The 16040-nt window shown below is 31.2% G+C and overlaps 2 protein-coding genes across 2 annotated transcripts; one reads left to right on the top strand and one right to left on the bottom strand.

The window, feature by feature from the left end:
* The first annotated feature begins 5303 nt into the window (after positions 1-5303).
* Positions 5304-6143, top strand: LOC107887403 (phytosulfokines). Its single transcript, XM_016811636.2, has 2 exons — positions 5304-5704; positions 5793-6143. The coding sequence occupies exons 1-2, from the start codon at positions 5582-5584 to the stop codon at positions 5907-5909; spliced, it is 240 nt and encodes a 79-aa protein (XP_016667125.1). The 5' UTR covers positions 5304-5581; the 3' UTR covers positions 5910-6143.
* A 1413-nt stretch (positions 6144-7556) lies between these two features.
* LOC107888199 (basic leucine zipper 43) lies at positions 7557-8350 on the bottom strand. Its single transcript, XM_016812313.2, has one exon. The coding sequence runs from the start codon at positions 8283-8285 to the stop codon at positions 7701-7703; it is 585 nt and encodes a 194-aa protein (XP_016667802.1). The 5' UTR covers positions 8286-8350; the 3' UTR covers positions 7557-7700.
* Positions 8351-16040: the final 7690 nt, after the last annotated feature.

Below are 16040 nucleotides of genomic sequence, written 5' to 3'. Positions count from 1 at the left end.
TACCAGCGTGTGCCAGGCTGTGTGAAAACCCCTGTAGGTTCGAATCGAAAATTAAATTCGCACGGGCTAGGGACACGGGTGTGTCCCAATATGTTCAGGCCGTGTGAGTCACAGGGGCCTTTAACATGGCCATGTTAAGAAAACACACGGGCGTGTCACCCTTCCACACGGGCGTGTGCCCCTGTCAGCTTGAAATTCTACAAAGTTGTCTAGAGTGCACAGATTAGTCCCGAATCAATTCCAAAGTGTGTTCGGAGCCTCGTAAGCTTATAGTAGGGACATTAAGGTATTATGAAAAGTTTTAATTTGGAGCTAAATTTCATATCTAAGAAATGTATGTTTGTATGTGTTTAAGTCCGGTAACACCTCGTATCCGGTTCCAGTGTCGAACTCAGGTAATGAGTGTTACATTTATCCTATTTCCATACTAAACTTGCCACAATGACCCCATGTCAAATTAAATTCAAACATATCAAATTGGTCATTCAAAACATACCTTCATTTGACCATTTCAACACTAACCATTAAGGCATCACTTTGCTAATAGTTCATCAACCATAATACCACATCTACAAGCCAAACATAACAATATCTCATCAAACACAATTCACCTATATATGCCATTATAACATTGATCAAGATATCAAATCAACTGATATAATCGCTGGATAGTGAGATAGATCTCTGACGAACTTCCAATCTGATCGAGCTTCCAATAATTGTGAAGTAAAGGAAAATAACTATATAAGCAATATATGCTTAGTAAGCTCGTATAAATTTAAACATAACATTTCATTTCAATAATGATTTTATAGGTGAACAAAAACCTATAGTAATGCTACAAAGATTTATCAAACCATAAACATTAACTCACAAATGAGTAAGTCCATCAACACCACGTATATTTATCATTCCTAGCATAGTAGAATTTTATAGGACATATTACACAGCCATTAACCCTTTTCATATGACTTTGAAACCTTTCATTTACTTACTTTCCATTTACTTACTTTAGCTTAAATAATATTATCAACTCACAAATTAGTGTATTTATTCATGATCTAGATAAATTCATCCATAGCTCAACTAAATCTCTCACATATAAGTAAACCCTTTAACTCATCAATCCATTTACATTATCATATTATATCCCAATTATGAACTTACTGTTTCATTGCATTTCCTTACGCGTATCATTTTTATAATATAAGACGTAAGCATAAACATCAACCAATTACACAAACTTGACACAAGCCTATATATATCATCATCAGTATACAAGTTAGTGCATCAACTCATAAATCCCTTGAAATAACTTAAGGTAAGTCATATACATGAATAACATCATTTGAAATCATCAATTTCATGAACATAAATATACTTTCATTGAACATTACCTTTTCATTCCTTTTCTTACTTATCTCATTTGCACAGTACAAAGTATAAACATAAAATTAACCATATGTGTTCCTGTCATCCACAATCTCATCCGATGAATTGTAACATTCAATTCAAACTCAAATATATTACAAGTCCATCAAAATCACTAAACAAGTTACCTTACCGAGATTTACAATCCGATGAACGAATTATGAATACGAGTACACCGATAGTCCAACCATAACACGCAAGATGCTCATATGAGCCAATCCCTCCAAAACACACCCAAGTACTCACAAGAGTTAGTCCACCCGAAACATGCCAATACTCAAAAGAGTTAATCCAACTGAAACACACCAATGCTCAAAAGAGCTAATCCAACCGAAACACGCCAAACAAAGAGTATAACATAAAAGTTCACAACAAATGCTGAACCTCAGTTTACTCGGGAAACATATACATCACTCCCCAACAATATCCACTTCAAATCTCCCGCAACACACCAAATCTCGATTGTAATCTATCCTGCATTCAATTTGAACTAAACATCAACATTCAATCACATTTCCCAAATATTCTTTCATCAACAACAATTAAATATATCATTTGTATCATCTAAATATTCAACTATTCATATAAATGTTAAATTTCAAACCATACGAACTTACCTAGCTAAATCACAGAAATGTCAAAGTATAGGGACTTTTTTGATAATTTTCCATTCTCCTCAATTTTCTACTCGATCTTGGTCTAAATTAATAATTTCATTCAATTTATTAATTCAGATAGTAAAACAATTTATTTTATGTAATTTAGTCATTTTTGACATTTTTACAAAGTCGCCCCTCACATTTTACTTTTATTCAATTTAGTCACTATGCCTAAAACATGCAAATTAACCATTTTTACCCAATTTTAAGCTTAGATGAGTGTTCATAGCTTCCAATACAACCCAAATTTATAAAAATTCCACATCGAATCCTTGTATTTTTATTATTTCAATAACTTAGTCCCTAATTGAGAAATTCATTAAAAAATATTTAACAAAATACTTTTAAATTCTTAAATACTTTTAAATACTAACCAACACTTCAAATTCATCATTTAACATCTAAATTCACAAGATTCATCAATGAAAAAATTCAAAATTTTTAATAGTTTCAAAACGAAGGTACGAACTAGCTAGACCTAATTGCAATGATCTCAAAAATATAAAAATTATAATAAACAAAATCAAAATGGGCTTACATGCAAGAATTGAAAATGCCCGAACCTCCCAAGTTGAGTTCCCATGGTGTTTCAGCATGCCGAATTGAAAAGATGAAGAAGAAATGGCTTTTTGTTGTTTAAATTTTGTTTTAATATCTTTAAATTTACCATTTAACCATTAAAACATATAATATTTTTTAATTTTAATACATAGTGCCATCCAATGTCTACTAAGGAATATTTACTACATTGGTCCTTTATAATTTAATAATCAAGCCATTAAATCACTAAAATGCTATATTTACTACATTTTGCACCTTTTATAATTTAATATTTTTTTCTTTAATTAACTATCCAAACGTTAAAATTTCTTAATAAAAAATTTTAATACAACCTTAATAATATTCCGTAAATATTTATTAAAATATTTACGACTCAGTTTATAGAAATGAAGTCCCGATACCTCATTTTCTAAATCACTTGACTTTAGGGTCATACTACTTGAACCTAATTATTCGTTCAAATAGCATATTGTCAATTAAAAATTTATTTTAATACCATATTTGACTCGTAAATATTAAATAATAATATTTACAAACTTATTCGTCGGATTTATGGCCCCAAAACCACTATTTTCGACAACACTGAAAAATGGACTGTTACAATTATAATTAATCATGAATTAGCTAAAAATAATCAAATATGAAACATTAAATAAAAGAAATTTCCTGTAAAAACTTTGAATCTTGCCATCTAAGATCTAGGAAATAATGGAAAATAAATTTGATCGTCGATAAAAAGTTTTATCACTTTGAGTAAGATCGTGCTGATAACGTGTTATAAAATAAAAAGAGATAGGAAGAGTAAAGAACAAAGAAAATATAGGAAGTAATAGAGAATATATTTTATTGATCAATGGGATGATTACAATTCTTCTTCAAAATTTCTATTTATAGGCATAAGAAGTATAAATGAAGTAGAGATTTAATTCTAATGACTATTAGAATTTAAAGTACATCAAAATTAATCTTGATCTTAATGGACATCTATTTAATAAGATATTCATAGTAAAATCAAAATTTTGTTAGAATAATATTTTTTTTTAAAAATTAATGTAATCATTTTAATAAAAATAACTATGTTAACTATTTGAACTAACCAATATTATTGTAAAAATAAAGAATCAAATTATATTAAATTAAAATAAAAATATTAAACCTCAAATTTCAACATAAATTTTACTGTAAAAGAAGTTAGATCTGAGGTATGTCATGAGAAAAGACTTAACCTTTTCTATATAGGTATATAATTAAAGTATAAATGTTAAATTACAAAAATTTGAGAATAATATAACAACTAAAATTAAAAAAGTTATCATTATGTATAATTTCAAGAAAAAAAAAGGAGTCACACTTGTAGATAAAATTATGGTTGTCTTTCTACTCTATTTAAATTTAATATTTAGTATTTTTAATATTATATAATTTGGTTTCTATATATAATTTCAAAATAGTTGATATCTTTAATTATTATAATCAAAATATTAAAGTCAAATTCTTTCTTAAAAATACTCATTCTAACTTCATGTTAATATATATATATATATATAGATAGATAGATAGATAGGTAGATAGATTAGGTTAGAAATGTGTTTTTAAGAGAAATTTACTTAATCATTTTAATTGGAATAATTAAGAATGTTAAGTATTTGGACTACCTAATGCCATAATGAAGTAGAGGAAAAATTATTTCAAATTAAAATATAAAGATTAAATTTTAAATATAAGCATAGTAGAAAGTTTGAAACTATAATTTTACCATTATTTTATAATAATTAAAAAATAAAATAAAAAGAATCATGTCATTAGTTACTCCAAATAATTAGGACCATTAATAATTTTGATAATTGATGTGATCTAAGAAAAAAACATGCTCACTTTTAAAAAAAATTCACTTCTTTTAACTTATTATGCCAAAATAAAAATTTTGATAGAATAATATTTTTTAAGAAAATTTAATCAGAATAATTAAAAATATTAAATATTTTGATTAATTAATATTATTGTAAAAATAAAGAATCAAATAAAATTAAAATATAAATATTAAATCTCAATTATCAACATAATAAAACAATCAAAATTAAAATTTTACCATCATATTATAATGGCCAAAAAAAGTTAGTTTTGAGGTTTGTCATGAGAAAGGACTTAACCTTTTTTTATAAATTAAATTATAAATATTAAATTATAAATTGAGAATAATATAAGGACTAAAATTAACAATTTACCGACATTATAATTTCAGAAAAAAGAAAAGGAAAGAAAGAGTGACCGTGTCCATGGATAAGCCTTTCGACCTTCTATTAATCTATAGTTATTATATAGATATAATTGGAAAATATTTTTTAACTTTTTTAAAAATAGTAATTTAATAATTTATATGTAAAAATTAATAAATTGATTAACAAATTGAAAAAAAAAATAATTGTTGAAGCTTATGTAAAGTAGAAAGATTAAATTAAAGTTTATCAAGACAAATCAGGCAGCATAAAATATAAAATATAAAGATGAGATTGTAACACTTTAAAGTAGGCGAGCTCCTAATTAAACATATAAATTATAGTTTACCGAGATCAATATAGATGTGCGCCACATGCCGGTGACCATGGTATAAAATCTTACACCTGCATGTACAGCTAGCACACTGTCTGTAAGATTCTCTGCATCATCATTCAAAGAACAATCTTACAAAAAAAAAATTAATTACAGTTCTCAATGATGTCCATCAATGGTGATGTTTGCTAAGAAACAAACAACCCATTGACCAGCACCAACTGGATTTTGCTAATCTTTTGACTTTTTTGTTCTCACTGCTCATTCATGGAAACAACAACCCTTAATTAATTGCCATTACCCTCATAAAAATACAGCCTGCCATTTTGATTTGTTACCCATTGAACCTTTTTTCCGAGTAGTTTAAACTGGGGGAAAAAATGGCAAAGAGCTTCATCTTCCTGATCATGGCTTTTCTTCTACTATTTACTGCACAATGCAGATATCTGTCTACCAGTATTAAGCAACAGGTTGATATCCCAAAGATACCATTTTTTTCACCGGTAAGTTTCTGTCAAGGGAAATAACATTGGGTTTTTTTTTTCTTTTTTTGACAAGGTTTTTGTATGTTAACAAAAATGGCATTGGCAGGAATGGAGTTCCATTGATGAGGAGTGCAAAGGTTTGGATGAAGATGCATGTCTGGTTAAGAGGTCCTTGGCTGCTCATACGGATTATATTTACACCCAACAAAACATTGTACCTTGATCCTTTTTGTGTGTTGTTTTTCTTTGAATAATGAGCAAACTCCTTACTTACTCCTTCCAAGTTGTTCTTAGGACCCCATTGAGTGGTCAACTTGTCGTTCATATTCTAATTACATGCCTTGTTTCACATTGTGAGATCCACAACTTAACTATAGGTTTAACTGCTGTCATTACCCCTCCTCCCATTCAGTTTTTCAGCAAAGTTATTAATTATTTCAACTTGTTTACTAGATTATTTTGACCTACCAATATCATTCTCAGCCACCAGAATCAGTCATTTGAGTTGATGCTTTTAAGTGCCTTCATATTTCCATTAAAGTTGTTTTACTTTGACACATATTCTCACATGACTCTGCATTTTAAGGAACAGATGAGATTTTCCTCTAGATATACATACATGTGAAAGTACCTGTGCTTGTCTGTTGTGTGAAAGAGAAAAGCATAACATTTTTGAAGTAAAAATGAATCGAATTCTATAAATATATTAATGATCATCTCACTAAATACCATATGCTATTAAAAATTATAGTTTGGATACCTTATTCTGATATGCTGCTTAATCTTTTAATTTAATCATTACGACCCATTGATCCCTTAAAAATGATATTCTGATTCTTTTAAGCCCCAAAGATACATATTGTTCGATACTTTCTGAAATATAAACTTCAGAGTATCATAAAAAGCTAAGTTTTTGAATATTATACAGGAATCAAGTTATTCATAGTCTCAACATGTACCTAAGAAATGTCAATTTGTTAACTGCTACAGATTTTTCAGTCAACAGACAGCTCAGGGACTAAAACTATATCATTAAAGAATAGCTGCCTAAGCAAAAATTTCATCACTTGTTTGTCTCTGTAATGAAGAGCCTGCAGGTTGTATCCACTCATGCAGAAACTGGTTTCGGCCGCCAACGAGTATTGTATTCATAACATAGGTGCAAGCATGGATTGCAGAATCATACATGTCGTAGGCAGGAGAAAGCAAGAGATATGGATAGGGGTTGGATGAAGCAGCACCTGAAGCACAGGCTGCACTTGATGTCGCTTCTTTTTGGTGAAAACAATGTAATCTGGGTCGAACCTAAGCTAGGCAAGGAAAATTGATGCCCTCACTAAAAGCTGAAAATAGTACTTTGAGCTATGTTAGTGGATAGCCTTTTCATATGTTTTTGCCCGGTATGTTAGTTATTTAAATGATGAGCCACTAGTAGCTCATCTCCACCACAACTTGTCCTTTTGCCTCCTGATATTGTTGAGCAACACTGGGGATTGGACCGGCTATGGGGTCGCCCACCACTCAAAATGCAACTTGTGTTTCGTAAGAATCGTATACCGCTTAAGAAAAATGGGAAAAAAATATGTATTGTCACTTCTCTTTATGGTAGTGAAATCGGTAAATTTTCTCTTAGTGCTGTTTACTATTCTCTTTTAACTCCATATTTGGGGGTGAAATTGTGTAACCAAAGTTGGTGGGGTTCATAAAAATGATTAATAGATAAAAGTCATGATTAAGTGTTTGATTTGCTGCTGATGGACCGCCGCAGGTATCATTTTTCACATATTTAGTTTTGGAAAATAGCAAACCATTAAGAAGTGCTGCAAACAGTTGCTTCAAACTATTAACGTTTGTTGACCAATAACTTGAGTTAGGATAAAATGATCAAAAGATGTTATTGCATGGTTTGATTCTAATCTCTCATACGGCTCAAACTAAGGCAAAAGCTTGATTAACAACCGTACCAAACTGAGGAACATATAATAGTTTGTATATGGCAAACATAACTCTCATCTCAATGAAGAAAGTCTACAGAGTTGGCAATAGATTGATTTGTGGACTCAGCTCGCAGGTGAGCAGTGTTGCAGGGAACCTCTTCCAGCTCTTTCAAATAAGGGCTGCCAATCTTCAAGTCTGTCAGCATTTGGCGAAGATCAGAGGCTTCTTCCTTGAGCTTTGCATTCTCTTGAAGAACCAAGTCATGGCACTCTGATACATGATTTAACTTATCGATCAGACTATGGTTCTCGTTGCGAAGCCTGGTTACTTGGGACCAGAGTTCATCAAGGTGCTTCTGTTTCCGCATCCTTGACCTACGAGCAGATTCTCTATTAGATATCATTCTTCGCTGTTTCCTTTCGTCGATGATGTTGACCTGGTGTTCCTCAGCTTCATCTGAAGTTGAATAATTGCTCATACTTGAGGATTGTGCAGTGAATTCATGGGCAGGCTGTAGGATGTTGAAATTGGGTAGGCTGTTTAAGAATCTATTGAAATGAAAAGCTGGTATAGTATTTTGCATCATGCCAAGGTTGGCTGGATTCAGGATTGGGTTTTCAGGTGCTAGGTAGTGAAGTCCTGCAAGCTCACCAGGAGCCATGGTTTATGCTCTGATGTCGATGCCTGAAGAAGCTAAAGGGTTGTAATAATGTGTTGCTGTTAGTGTTGAACCTTTGAAGGTAGGGGAAAACGGAACGAACCACGACATTTTATAGGAGGAAAAAGGTTTGAGGTGGGCCAGTTTCAGCAACAAGTGTAACAGTATAAGGGCTTACCACAGCAGACTTTAAACATTTATCATTAATGTATACGCCACAGCAGTAGTAGACGCACCATTTTCTGTTTGCGTATGCATGTATGCATGTATGCATGTATGAGATTAGGCATGTGAACATGCCATAAGATAATCATCTGGCATCTGATATAATGCTTAGAAGAGAAAAGAAAAGAAAAGAAAAGAACTTTCTGATGGGAGTAATAATTTGAATGTGGAATGTTTTAAAGAAGAAAAAAGAAGACAATTGGTTTAATCTCGGGAGAATTTTTTCATACTTCAAAGCTCTAGCAGACACTAAGGCCTTGTGCCTGATGACGCAACAATGTCCTGTTTAAAAGGTAAACCATTAAATTAAGCATAGTTTCTATGACATTTTATTATAAAAGAGATGACTCATTAAGCACTTCAATTTAAGATTTGAGGGTTTTCTCACAGCTTTACCATGAGGTAACTAAATACTTTGCTCTTGAAAGTTGTCCAAAGTACAAGCCAAAGTGACGAACAGTCCAAAGTGCAAGCTAAAGTGACGAACAGTTCAAATGCAAGCTAAAAAGGCAAACTGTCAGTTGGCAAACTATCTAACAAACACTTATTGACGGACTATCTGGTGGATTGTCCGAATGCCAATAAGACTCGTAGATACACAAGACGTGGGCTGTCTTGCTAATTAGCGTGCTCTAAGCTATTGAAGAGAAGACTATCTCGAAGCTTTTGATACAAGCTAACAATTTGCCAACTTGTTAGGAAAAGTTGTCAGATTATTTTATTTATCTTTATTTTGATAAGTTAATGTAAACGGTGCTGAAAAGACAAAAATCAACCAACGAGTGAATTCATGTATTTAGACTTGCCAACTTGTCAACTTGCAATTGGTAAAATTTTCTTATTTAAAGTTGTACTTTGTAAGCAAAAAGTGTAGACCAACAATGATATAGCAAGCCAGATTTGATTGTCAAATTTATTCCTTGTTTTCTTTTTTTTCTTCTATAAAAAAAACCCCAACAATTAGTATCTAGAGTCAGTAATCTTTGAGGGCCCTTGTTTTTTAAAAGAAAAAACATATGTTTCCTTATTGTTTTTTTGTAAAAATGTCTTCAGCCAGCTTTACACCTCTTTCACCACCAATTCTGTTTCCTAAAAGAAAAAACATATGTTTCCTTGTTGTTTTTTTGTAAAAATGTCTTCAACCAACTTTACACCTCCTCCACCACTAGTTTTTAACAGTGAAAATTACCATATTTGGGTAGTCAAAATGAATACATACCTACAAGCTTATGACTTATGGGAGGTTGTGAATGTGGATGTAGAACCATCACTGTTGAGAGCTAATCCAACAATAGCACAAATCAGGCAACATAATGATGAGCGTGCTAAGAAATTCAAGCCGATGTCATGTCTTTAGAATGATGTTTTTTATGTAATTTTCACTAGAACTATGACTTTTGAGACTCCAAAACAAGCTTGGGATAAGCTAAAGAACGGGTTTCAAGGTATAGACAAGACAATACAACAAAAAATAATCAACTTGAGAAGGGATCTTGAGAACTTGAAGATGAAAGAGTCCGAAACAGTCAAACAATATTCTAATAGAATTATGACCGATGTAAACAACATATGATTGCTTAGAGATCAGTTTTCTGATAGTAGAGTAGTCAAGAAGGTGATCACTACACTTTTTAAGAGGTATGAGTAAAAAATATCCTCTCTTGAAGACTCGAGAGACCTGTCCGCAGTCTCTCTATCAAAGTTGATAGATGCCTTGTATGCTTTAGAAAAAGGGAGAGTTGCAAGGCAGAATGAGCATGTTGAAGGATTTTTTCAAGAAAAAACATAAGGAAGGCTCAAGCTCATCAAATAACAGAGGAAAGAAAAATTGGTCAGACAAGATAGAGAAGAGTTAGAGAGATGGTAGCAAGGAGAAAAATCTACATGCTCTTAATACAGAAAGACTACTCATTTGGAGAGGTATTGCTCGTTCAGACCAAACATTTAGTGCCAAATTTGTAAACAATTTGGCCATATAGAGAAGGTATGCAAGGATAAAGGGAAACAATAGTAGCATTAGTAGAACTATTGTAACACCCCTAACCCACATCCGTTGCCAGAATAGGGTTTCGGAGCATTACCGAAGCTTATTGATCAAACAGACATAAATTTAAATATTGATAACATATAATATTCAGATAAAAAAATTAAAATCATACATAATGTCCCCTATTTGAGCCATCAAGCCTCAAAATACGTGTTAGAAACAAATCGAGACTAATTCGAAAACTCAGAGAATTTTTCAAAAAATAATAAAATTTTCAAAGTTGCAGGGTTCACATGGCCATCTGGTCAGGCCGTGTGACTCACACGATCAGGAGACATGCCTGTGTCTCAGGCCATGTGGGTATTCGAGATAAAGACACAATACTGTGTCCCAGCCCGTGTCTGTACCCGTGTAACTCCCTGGCTTGGGTCACACGGCGAAGCCACACGCCCGTGTGCTAGACCGTGTGCCCTTTCAAAATGGCCTTACACGCTCGTGTGTCTGGCCGTGTGGACTCAAAATGTACCTTAATCAACAAGTTTACCATCCCCTACAAGCTTGGACGATAAGCAACTAAAAAATCATTCATTTAACTAATTCAAAACACGATCAAACACATCAAAAACAAGTCAGAACAATCATCCTAGGTACCTAACCAATGTACCCTCATTGGTACCACAACTATATCATCAAAACATATCAATAAAACATCAATCAAATCCAATTTGTAAACATGTCAAATTCAATCTATTTTTCCTAATTCATGTTCATTCAAACATTAACTTAAACATGCCATAATATGACCTCAAACATAAATATATATTTATATGTATATAACCAACCAATATTAACTTATAATCTTATTACAATTAATTCACAAAATAACTATTAATAAGACACCCTAGGTACATGTCGACACAAAAGGATAAACATCACCACGTTTGAGTTCAGGACCGTTGTTGGATACTGAATCGGCGATCAAAATTAAGTATCTAACCTATGCACAGAAAACAAAACCGTACGCTAAGTAAAAACTCAGTGATATTTCTATATAAGAAATTACAAATATACGATTGAAATATAAACACATATTAATCTTTATTTATTAAAACAACCATATCATATTTCGTTTCTTTCACAAATATCTCAATTCACATACTTGCTATATAAATAGCTTTTCACAATTTATTTCACATTTCTTTATACAATTGCATTATCCTTTCCATATTCATTTTATGAGTATATAACTCATATATTCCATATATTTGCAACATATTTCACATTCTATTTTCAATTCACTATTTCACTTCCATTTCTCATACCATGCCATTTCAATATCAATTATAGAACTTTATTATTCATTTACCCCTATTAACACGACTCAGACTCGGACAGATACACGGATCCAACCAAACACACCAATTTGGCATCCAGTGCCTCATCGGATAATTTGAAGTAATAAATTGACACCCAGTGTCTCATCGGCTAAACCGAAGTAAATTGGCACCCAATGTCTCATCGAATTAATCTAAAGTAGTAAATTGACACCCAGTGTCTCATCGACTCAAATTCGAAGAAATCCCTGAACTCTTCCAATCCTATGGCATGTCATCTATATCCGACTCAACCCGTTATAATTAATAAGGTTTAATTTCACTTTTCAAATACAACTAATATTCATTTTAATTCAAATAATTAATATTTTTAATATATATATACCAATTCAATCAATATAAATTTAATAAATTCATCACATACTAAATCAATCCATTTCAATTGCAAAACACAATAAATCTCACCTCAACACTTACGACATACATTAAATTGAATTATAACAATTAAAAACTAAATTAGGATTATAGAAATACAAACCAGAAATTTCGAGCTATTCCTCGTCGACTTTATCTTTCCCCTTTTTAATCGAGGATTCCAATACGACGTTAGCTACGAAATTAAAACAATTAAAAAAAATCATCAATACAACACAATTCAATCTCATAATTAATATTTCAATTTTTATTCCATATTTGTCTAACTTTCAATTTAGTCCCTAAACTGAGACAAATTTTTTTCTTCACATTTAATTCTATATTTTCATTCAAATTCTACTTTAAACTAAATTTAACTCCCTAATATCACTTAAATCCCTAAATTTCAAAATTTTCACAATTTAGTCCCTATTACTCAAAATTTACAATTTATTCTACAATTCCATCCTTTTTCATTTCTAACTTAAAAAACTATCAATTTAATCATTAATACTAAAATTATTCAACATAGACAACATTTAAAAACTCAATAATTTCTAAAATTTTGACATGGATCGGGTAGTACTTAACACTGGGATTCCAAAAACATAAAAATTATAAGAAAAACGACTAAATTGACTAACCAGTTGAGCTTGAAACTTTGAAACCCTTAGCTTCGATCTTTCTCCTTTTCTTTCTTTGTCCCCTCTGTTTCGTTTGTTGTTTGTTGTTTGTTGTTTGTTCTTTTTCTTTTCTTTATTTATTTGTTTTATTATAATATAATATAATATGTTTTTTAACTTAAAATTTTATAATATTTTCATCATTATGCCGCCTCATTTAAAGACAATAGCATAATTGCTTCTTTGGTCCCTTTAATTTTTCTTTAATCTATAATTTAACTTTTACCATATATACAATTTAGTCTTTTTACCTAGTTACTCTTTATTCATACAACTTCACCTAATCAAAACCTAATTAACAACACAACTAACTTCGTAAATATTTATTAGAAATATTTACGACTCTGATTTACAAAAACGGAGTCTTGGAAATATATTTTCTGACACCTGTGACTATCGGGTCATTACAACTATATTCAAGCTTAGGTTGCTGATGAAAGACAACCTCAAGAGAAGCATCAGTTTACTGCCTTTTGTTCTACATCAAGAAGTAGAATCATGAAGGGTTGGTTGATAGATAGTAGATGCACCAACCATATGACCTAAGATGAAAGCATATTCAAAAGTATTGACAAAGTTACATTTCAAAAGTCAGAATCGGAAATGGCCAGCTTATTGAGAGTAAAGGCAAATGTGATATGTTGACCAATACACCATCATGTACAAAAGTAATTTTAGTGTTCTTTTAGTGCCTGAAATAGATCATAATCTTCTTAGCATAGGTCAATTGCTTGAGAAAAAAATATAGTGTTGTGTTTAAAGATAGCTTGTAACATCTCAACCCCCAACTATCAAAATGAGGCGTCGCACAGAGAACATGCTTAAACTTGAATTATTATTTTTATTGAGGTTTCAACATATACTTTTGACTAGGGCGCTAACCCAAAATTTTAAATAATAAAATAATCAAATCGGTGATACGCCATGTAATATGAAACATAATTGAAAATGAATTTTTGCCAGAAGCCTTATAAATTTTAACAAATTTACTCAAAACACAAAACTGATTTTTTCATATATAAAAGTTTCTATTTCATCACTAGTACTCAAATATCATTCAAAATAGTTTGGCGTATATGTCTAAAGATGGTCTCATAAACTTTTACTTGTTCAAACTTAACATATATCTTTGGAATAAGTGATAGTTCTCATAAAACAGAGATAGAGTGAAAGATGTAAATTATTACAAAAGTTTGTTCCAAAACAAAGCTACACGTCACCCACCCAAAATGAAAGAATATGCATGTTACAAAACAAATATATGCGAAGCTCACAACAGAGGTTGCTATCTTCTGGCTACGTCCCTTCCACGAGCTCTCAACCTCGTGGTAATACCTAGAAAAAGAAAATAAAAGAGGTTAGTTCAAAAGAACTTAATGAGCTCCAGAACTAAACATGCTCAACCTTCTAATCAAAACCCAACAACCAGGATAGCTCAACATATATATTTTTAAAAAATAATAAGTTAACACGTTTCTCGAAGAAACATTTGGGCGTAGACACTCTTACATACAATAATGGCGGATACCTATCCCTGACCGACTCTAATTTTTTGAATACAGTTCATAATTACTTTCCCGAAGAATAGTTTCATTGACATCAACAGAACAAATATTTTACCTGAATAGAACACAAAAGCTACCATCTCATACTCTATCCTCTGAGACATACTAGTTGACTGGTATCTGTACGTCTACTGAGTATAACTAACAGGTACGTTTATCCAAAATAAATTAAGTAAGATTAAGACTTAATATTCCTCATGAAACGCAACTACGTAATCACCATTTCTATTTGGCAGTCTCTTCTCACTTCAAATGTACGTAACATGCATTATATAAAACAAATCCACTGTTCACAATTTCTTACTCTTTCCCATGCCATTCTTTGTGCTAACCTTGAATCTCATATTTAAACATCATAACAGATGCCTTAGTCTACGTTATTTCTTACATATGTGTATTTTCCTACAATATTAGGGCTCTTTTCCATGGTTAACAACTAACATGCCTGTAACAACTTGCTTATTAGTGGCGTCGAAAATAATGGTTTCGGGGACACAAATCTGATTTTTTATTTTTACTAGCCGAATGTATTTTAGGAGAAAACTTGAAGCTTCGATTTGAATTCCTTCTTACATGTATGTGATTTTAGTTTTCGTTTTTAGTGCTTTTATGTTTTTGAGTTCGTATAAGCTTAACCTAGCTAATCTGGGGGTCAAATTGTAAAACTCTTAAATGTTATAAACTATGCCATGGGTGAATTTGATATGTTTTTAAAGTTTTTGGTAGATTGTTAAGTTTGGTCGTTAAATAGACATATTTTGTTAAGTAATTTTGATGATTTTAAGGTTTAGGGACTATTTATGTAAATGGTAAAATTCAAGGAAAATATTGTAAATTGATGATAAATATGAGCTTTTGTATAATTAGATAAAAATTGGCTAGCATGATTTATGGTTAAAAATGGTGAAATTGCAAGTTTCGAGTTTAGGGACTAAACTGCATAAAAGGTAAAATTTGAAGGCAATTTCATAAATTTTCATTATTAAGGGTTATAAGTTAAATTGATTATTTTAAATGTTTGAATGAGGTTAATTGAATAAAAATATTTATCTAGATCAAGAAACAACTCGAACGGACACAAATCGCGAAAAAGACACAATACTGTAATAGTGGTTTGATCATGTTAGAAGTTATTATGAATTCAGGTAAGTTCGTATATTGAATCATTCATTAATGGTAAAATTATTAATTGCTATTGAATAATTAAGGTAAGTCAATTGATTATTATGAATTACATGGTTAATTGAATTTAATGATTAAAGTGAGTTAGTGATAAATTTAAGAACATGTAAATTTCATGAAATGGTTATATGAGATATTATATTGAAAAGAGAATTAAATTTAAGTATGGAAAATGTGAATTTCATGGAAAAATATTTGAATGCTAATGTGAAAATGAAGGTCACAAATAAAGATATGGAAAGAGACCAGTTAGAACCTTGTGAACACTTAGGATACAAATGACATGCTATTAGGGATTATATGTTTCGGGTGTTGGTCCTGGATGTCCTACTGATGGCTAAGGTATTGCATTTTTTATGAATTCTCCA

This window comes from Gossypium hirsutum, chromosome A03 (assembly GCF_007990345.1).
Source record: "Gossypium hirsutum isolate 1008001.06 chromosome A03, Gossypium_hirsutum_v2.1, whole genome shotgun sequence".
Classification (NCBI taxonomy): Eukaryota; Viridiplantae; Streptophyta; class Magnoliopsida; order Malvales; family Malvaceae; genus Gossypium; species Gossypium hirsutum.
The sequence above is the reverse complement of the archived record's forward strand: the minus strand, read 5'-3'. Positions and strand labels throughout refer to the sequence as shown.